The sequence below is a fragment of the Otolemur garnettii genome, unplaced genomic scaffold (assembly GCF_000181295.1).
Source record: "Otolemur garnettii isolate 467f Iridium unplaced genomic scaffold, OtoGar3 scaffold00016, whole genome shotgun sequence".
NCBI classification, from domain to species: domain Eukaryota; kingdom Metazoa; phylum Chordata; class Mammalia; order Primates; family Galagidae; genus Otolemur; species Otolemur garnettii.
In genome coordinates this window covers 17,345,803-17,353,972 of record NW_003852411.1, presented here as the reverse complement: position 1 = coordinate 17,353,972, position 8,170 = coordinate 17,345,803, and the positions used below count along the sequence as shown (strand labels likewise).

At 32.5% G+C, this 8,170-nt stretch overlaps 1 protein-coding gene across 3 annotated transcripts in view; it reads right to left on the bottom strand.

The window, feature by feature from the left end:
• The window catches only part of COP1 (COP1, E3 ubiquitin ligase), a 228,848-nt gene that overhangs the window by 121,772 nt on the left and 98,906 nt on the right, over positions 1-8,170 (bottom strand). For all 3 annotated transcript variants that reach the window (XM_003785686.2, XM_023510745.1, XM_023510746.1), the window contains exons 10-11: positions 5,485-5,599; positions 282-417 (exon numbers count right to left, since the gene is read on the bottom strand). In XM_003785686.2, the coding sequence (XP_003785734.1) occupies positions 282-417; positions 5,485-5,599 (251 nt within the window). The remainder of the gene's footprint in view (positions 1-281; positions 418-5,484; positions 5,600-8,170) is intronic.

Genomic DNA, 8,170 nt, shown 5'->3' with positions numbered 1-8,170 from the left:
AAATTAAAAAGATATACAAACTTCCCCAAAAGATATGTTTACAAAAACACACATATACCATAAGATAAAGTCATTTCCAGCTTTAAAAAAAGATAAACTAAAACCCTATAAAATGTATACTATTAATTGTTCCACTTTAGAGATGAAGAAATTCAGGATAAAAACATTCAGGCAACTTAACTTCAACACACAGGCTTTTACCAATAATGCTATTAATAACAGCTTCTCCATTTCATTAGATTCTACATATTCCTAGAAAAAAAACTATGCCCAACACTTACCTGGAGACTATGCTGGAGCCATTATAGAGATCACTAGCATATGACAAAGTGGCCAAAGGTCGTACTGAATTATATCGAGTAAACTTAGACAGGCATTCCTGAAATTCGTCCAACTGGCTTGCAGTTCGGCTATCATCTATTCGAAGAAAACAAAATATAATTGATGGCCTGAACTACAAAATAAGTCAAAGAGCAATGTCCATAGTCTAAAAAATTATATTTAATATATAAAAACAATTCAAAAAAATTTTAGAGAGATTAATATGTACAAATTAATTAGCTGATCTTTCAGCTTTAATAAATAGATGTCTTAGTGGTTCTTTGAAGGACATTGTCTCTTTCCACTGTGAATTCCTTCAGCAATAATTTCTTGGAAAAACAAAAACAATAAAAAAGCTACCAGCTGAGAAAAAGTTATTTATTAAAACAAAAATCCTTTATCACTGAAGAAAATGAAGATGGAATGAGGATTATATATACTGAATGGGTTATTTTGTTTGAAGGAACATGTTTACAGGGACACATATTTATGCTCATGTTTATTTACAGTTTTTAATAAACACATTTTAGATGAAAACTAGTTTTTAAATAAATGTTTGTGTAATACTTTGAAGTGTTTCAAATCTTATTGCAGGAAGGCAATAGAAAACTGCAATGTATGAATAATTATCTCTTAAAACAAAACAAAATGTTCACATTATCCAAAAGTACTTTTACCAAAGAAAAAATAAAGTCTTACTCAAATGTCTCAGTAGAATAAAGGAAACAATAATCCCATCCAACAGAACACTATGAATCACTTGGGTAAAATCCATTCAATAAACTATTCACAGCTAAATCATGTGGGATTTACATAATAAAATCAAATTATTAAGTACCTGACAATATCTAGTCTCCAATCTAGAAGCAGGTCTACAGTAAAAGCACAAATGAAAAAAAAAATTCATTGGTTTTCAAAACTGTTTAAAGTTTGGGCTTCTGTTTTCCTTTACAAAGGATTGAAAAAATAACGTGTACTTTAGCTTCCTAGACTGCAACTGACAAAAGTTTCTCTTTTCACAGCTTTTTCCTTATTTTAAGCTCATATACATACATAATACAACTTTTTCAAGGTAAACTTCTACGAGTTCCCTTCTTAAATGTCATCTGAAAGTTACAGACATAATGGAATTAAGATGTAACAATCATTAAGTCAAAAGAGTTACATGATTTTATAATACATAAAGAATTTATTTATCTGCAGAATTTACATTATCTTCAAGATAATGTTTGCATGAAGAAATTTATCTAACAATTATTAAAAAGAAAAACAAGTAACAATTACTTGAGGAAAAGGAAATTTTTGTCCCTGATATTATAAAGATTTAAACAGCAAGCAAATCTAACAACCTAGATTAAAAAAGTCCAAGTTAGTAGTGCTTCCATTCTAATAACAGCAAAAAAGATAAGTAGTATACAATATCATAATAACATTGAGATAAAGCTCCTGCTCCATAAAAATTATTTTCAGGAAATTCAGCACATCATGAATACTTGTAAAACATGGTTTTCTGAAAGAAGTCATCAACCACACTACAGAAGAGTTTGGATGTAATAGCTAATTTTTTTAAACAGGCAATCCTACTACTGTAAGTTATTTAACCTAATAAATACTGAGAAGACAACTGATTTATTCATTTAAAAACTCTTTTCATGCCATATTCTATTCTTTCACATTCTGACATTACTTCCTAAGTATATAAAATGATCAAGTATTCCAGAATGTGTATTATGTTGAAGATTATAATCTTTTTCTAAGCTAACTGAACTCCTGCTTTTCATACAAGCTCAATAATACCTACTTTAAACACAAACTATAAAGAAAACAGTAAAATTAGTTACTTTTTGTGAAAGTACAGAAATTGGTTTTCACATATCTGGCCATGATAAGGCAGAATTTTGTTTGGTGTTTTATGATTAACATCCATAACATATTTGCTGGTATATATCAGTTGTCCTAATTACACAGTTATTAGTAAAAGTGTGTTTGTCATCTATTTTCTTTCTCCTAAAGCTTCATAATTTACTTCCTCTTTCAATTACAATTATGAATCCAAGATATTAACAACTTAATATTCATCTCTCATTTTCAAAGTTAGAAATAAAAGTTGTGGAGGGAGGTGGAGTTATGGATTTTCATTTGAAAATAAGCCAAGGACAATCAACCTCTTAGGTAGCCCTTAATTGAGAACTTAAAATTTCCCCCTTATAGTCAAAGGCAATAGGAGAACTTCAAATTTGGCAATTATGTTATGGTAGCAAATGTGCAAATTAGATTAAGATTAATACGCTATTCCTGAAAATTAGAGACATGTTTTAAGTACAAAGAAGCTACAGCCACACACATAAAAATCTATCTAAGCCAGGCATGGTGACTCATGCCTACAACCCCAGCTACTCAGGAGGCTGAGGCAGGAGATCACTTAAGGCCAGGAGCTAGAGACCAGTTTGGGCAACATAGTGAGAGGTGATCTCTTCAAAAAAAAAACCATTCTGGCTCAGCGCTTGTAGCTCAGCGGCTAGGGCACCAGCCACAAACACTGGAGCTGGTGAGTTCGAGCCCAGCCTGGGCCTGCCAAACAGTGACAATTATAACTGAAAAATAGCTGGGTGTTGTGGTGGGCACCTGTAGTCCCAGCTACCCGGGAGGCTGAGGCAAGAGAATCACTTAAGCCCAAGAGTTGGAGGTTGCCGTGAGCTATGACATCACAGCATTCTACCGAGGGTGAGATAGTAAGACTCTTGTCTCAAAAATAAAAAATATAAACAAACAAAAAAAAATTCTAAAAATTAGTAAGGTATGGTGGCTCATGCCTGTGGTCTCAGCTATCTGGTAAGCTAAAGTGGGATGACTGTTAGAGCCCAGGAATTCAAGAGGTACTGTTGAGATGTAATCACATCACTGTACTCCAGCCTGGGCAACAGAGTGAGACACCAACTTCCAAAACAAAAATCTATCTAATTTTCCTCTTGGTTTTTTATCTTATTCTACTGTCCAGTAGAGCTACCCTTACCAGAAATAAATTAAATTGACTTGTGATTTCTTTTACTATTCTATATCCTGTCTATACTGCTAGTGACTTAAAAATTATTAATAATGTTAGCCTATCCTAATCTCTGTCCTTTTTTTTTTTGCAGCTTTCTTTTTGGCTGGAGCTGGGTTTGAACCCACCACCTCCAGCATATGGGGCCAGCACCCCAACCAGTCCTATCTTTTTATTTTTATGAAATGTCTGCTACTTGTCTATAGTTCTTTTTAAACATTATACCAACAAATAACATGAACGAGTTAACATGAACTCCGCTAGTAAGAATGCAAGTTTCAAGTCATTTTCAATAACAACTTTCTATTATAGTTTAGGTTTATAGACTAATACAGAGGCTCTAAAAAGGGCTCAGTTCTCAGGCAATAACTAAAAGCTTTCCATTTGTAAAAACTGTTTATCAGTCATTTCAAACACACAAACAAATCCTGGCTTCCCATTTAGTCTTCTTAGGAAGAAGGCTTTGTAAATCTAATACATTTTTCCCTCCACCACCAATTCTGAGGCAATTTGTCTGAAGGATCTACACAATATACAGATCATAATATAAGTATGTTTATTCAAGAGAAAACCAAGGCCCACTTTTAACAACGAATAAAATATCAGACATCTTTTCCTTGGTAGTCTTCTTTCTGAACAGGTATACTACTAATGATATATAAACTGAGCACCTAAGGTGTACCAAACATTTTGTTTACTATATATAACCTATAACCCTTATAAAACCCATTAGGGATGGTATCAGTGTCCCTACTTCATCAATGAGCAAAGACACTGAAAAAGGCCAGAGAACAGAGAGGTAACAAAAAGAGATAAAGTCATATTACTTCTCTACAGCACCAAAATATCCTACACTATCATATTTATGTTATTTCTTCTATTTTGAACATGTTTCTAATTATCTTTTTCAGATAATTCATACTAGCCCAGCCCAAATATTACTCCATGGAAATTTTTACACTGATCATTCCCTTATATCTCTCCATATTTTCAACTTGGCTTTTCATTCCCAGTTGTATTAGTGGATATTATGTTAATAGAGCATAATAATATCTACTATTATCATAATATCTCTACATATAATACATAATACCACAAAGAATTATTTATCTGTTGTTTTCTCCCACTAGATTTGCAAGACTTTTTGACAGTAAGATCAGTTCTTTGATCCTTTTATTCTTAGCACAAAATATTATTGATGTTTAATAGGCGGCAACTAAATGGAACTTATTTTTGCTAGCTATATATTCATGGCTTATTTCTCTTTAACTTTAGGTAGCTCACTAAATAAAATTAAAAATTCCTAGCACACTGGGTGGCTGAGGCAGGAGGATCTCTTGAGACCAGCCTGAGCAAGAGTGAGAGTCCATCTCTACTAAAAATAGAAAAATTAGCCAGGCATTGTGGCAGGAACCTGTACTACCAGCTACCCAGGAAGCTAAGGCAGGAGGATCACTTGGGCCTAGGAGTTTGAGGTTGCTGTGAGCTAGGCTGACACTACAGCATTCCAACCTGGGTAGCAGAGTGTGGTTCTGTCTTTAAAAAATCCCCAAATAAACTGATGGTTAGGTAGAAGAAATAAGTTCTAATGTTTTGATAGAAGAATAAAATGATTATAGTTAGCAATGATTTGTTATATTTCAAAGTAGCTAGAAAAGAGGGCTTGCAATGTTACCAACACATGAAAATAAGTACTCAAGGTGATGGATACCCCAAATACCCTGACTTGATCATTACAGATTCTATGTGTGTAAAAAGCACTCACGGGGGTGGCACCTGTGGCTCAAAGGAGTAGGCGCCGGCCCCATATGCCGGAGGTGGTGGGTTCAAACCCAGCCCCAGCCAAAAAAAAAACATTCACATATACCCATCAACATGTAAAATATTACAATAAAAAATTTTCTTTTTCTTGTCAAAAAAAATTCCCAATGGAAAAGAGAAAATAGCCATTAAAAGGCAATATTCTCCAAGATCACTAAGAATAATGCTCTGCTAGAAAAAATTAAAAACACAATACTTTCACTCTGCATCTAGGACTTCCCAGAAATCCAGCATAAAACTCTAGAAACAGATCTGAAATATCAATCTGAGACATTTTAACAGAAGGGCTGAACATGTACCTGAGATACGAGACATCCTTGTAGAGAAGTAACATTGCTCTAAGTCTTCAAAATGAGCAGTGAGTCGTTTCCGTCTCGAGGCTAGTGTGCTGTTATACCACGGCTGTTTCTTTGTCTGAGGTGATAATAAGAAAAGATACTTATAATGTAGAATAAACAATATCCTTCTTTTGCATAGCTTGCATACTTAGTTTCAAAAGTTCATCACAATAAATTGACAATGATGAAAAATTATAGTTCTGAGATCATATTTTTTAACTTTTAAAGTGAAAACAGGAACCAAGCTTATTTACAGAATGATTAAAACTAAAAAATGATCTAACAAATAAGTGCCGAACACTAGTTTTACAAGACTGAAATGAGAAACACCTTTAATTCCCCAAATTAAATGAAAACAGAATCCATCATAAGTGCTATTCTAAAATTTAAAATTTGGGGAATTTTAATATCATATCTAGAAATTGTTAGAAACAATTATCAAATAGAAAATAATTAGATTTTCATCATCCCCATATTGTAGCCTTACACCCTCTGAATTACAGAAATAGTTCTTGATTATAGAAAATATTGATTTAATCTTGATTATTAGATTAAGAGGCAGTAATATATATGAAAAAAACTTGACATATCAGAAGAACAAAATAATAAAATCAAATAGATATAGACAAAGGTAACACATTTGAAACGTTAGCATATAAATCCTATACATAAGCAAAAATCTGTGATTCTAATATAAATATTACCTACAACATGTTTATAACAGAAAGGATGAGACAATTCTTAAACAAAATGGTTATTAAAGAACTACTAAGGCATTACAGTGCATACTATAATGCACCTCTGCTTTAATAAAAGTAGATGGGAGATGAGAATCACACTTTAAAGCATTGTTTCATTCATAAGAAAGATAATTTCCAAAGACATAACAAAACAAACAGGAAGCTGAACTCAGGTGATGGTAAACAAAGAGCAGCAGCTGGGAGGGGGGATGGAACAAGGACAAGGGGACAATACTTTATTTGGGAACAAATAACTACCTACACAAGAACAATTGCTTAAACTGGAATTTGGAGAATAAAGCCTAGGGACCACTACAAGTGGAGAAAATAAAAACAGAATTCACAAATTGGAAGAGATATTTGAAGGAATTATTTAGAATGAAGGAAAAATGTCATGGTAAATGTAAAAAGGAAAGGCACAAAAGAATAATGGTTGCTTCAAAACTAATGCTTGGCTCATTTTCATACATCAGTTTAATTACTAAAATCTCAAATAACACTAATATAAAAGGATTAAAATGTGCAAACAGAAATAAATATTTAAAAAATACAAATTGGTTCCAGATAGTCCATAAGTCCAATCATCAAATAGAGCATAATCCCAAGAAAAGATATATAGGCTATAAGTAGATATAAATGTGGCTACAAATCCAAAGGAAATACTCAATAACTATGTTAATTTATCCAAACTGGCCCAAAGGAAAATGGCCACACTCACCAAACTCAAAAATAATCAAATTTTACCAAAGCAAAAATAGAAGCATATAAATTATCTTATTTGGTCACTGGAAAAGGTTTAAAAAGAAGTCCTCAAATAAATGCTGGAAAGTTAGCAAGCATACTCTGTAGATAAGAGAACAAATGAGATGATTGTATAAAATATTCATTTAGTGTCAGCTTGTAAATTATAAAAAAATTTATAAATTTAATTCCCAATGAATCCAAGTAAAATGAAAATGCTTTTTAAGAAAAGCACTTAAAACTGAATATTCTATTTCATAAAGTAGTGGCAGAGAATATAATAGAAATGAGATCTTCAAAAGACCAATGAAATCAGCATTTGTATAATAAAAGTAGTGACTCACCATAGCAAAGCTCCCTGTCAATTCCACTAAGAAGAGACTCCTACTCTAAATAAAGCCAAGTGTTCTGTACTGGCAATTGAAACTTGAATATTTTCTTATATATAAATATCTCTTCTCAAATTAATTTCACAAATTAACACAAAACAAAAACTACTCATTATTTATACTATAAGTAATCTTTAGAAATTCAAGGACTATTAACAATATAATAAAACAAAGTGCTAAGCACATATAAATATTTTCAAATAAACAGATCTAAAGACTGGCTTTAAAAGAAAAATCTGCATTATTTAGAACAGTGGTTATCACAGTATGATCCAATGTATGGCTACAGACCCCTGGTGGTTCTCCAAGACTTTATCAGGAAATTTGTGAGGTCGAAGCATTAAGACATTATCTGCCATTTTCATTGTGCTTATGTTTGTTCTTATGATGCAAAAGCAAAGACTGCTGATTGCTTAGCACAAATCAAGGCAATGGTACAAAATACCATTGGTAGACTCTGTTCTTCTCCACTATTCGTAACAAAAAAATACATATATACGTTTTATAAAAGTCAGTTTCCACTCAGAGATGCCCTTAATAAGGCCCCAAAACAAAAGATGCAAAGTATCCATCTTCTTATGTCTGAATAGTATTCCATGGTACACATAAATCACAGTTTGTTAATCCATTCCTGGATTGACAGGCATTTAAGTTGTTTCCACAACTTGGCAATTATAAATTGAGCTGCGATAAACAATGTAGTGCAAATGTCTTTATGAAAGAATAATTTTTATCTTACAAGGGTACAAGTGAATCTTTCTAAGAGCAGAAAGTGAA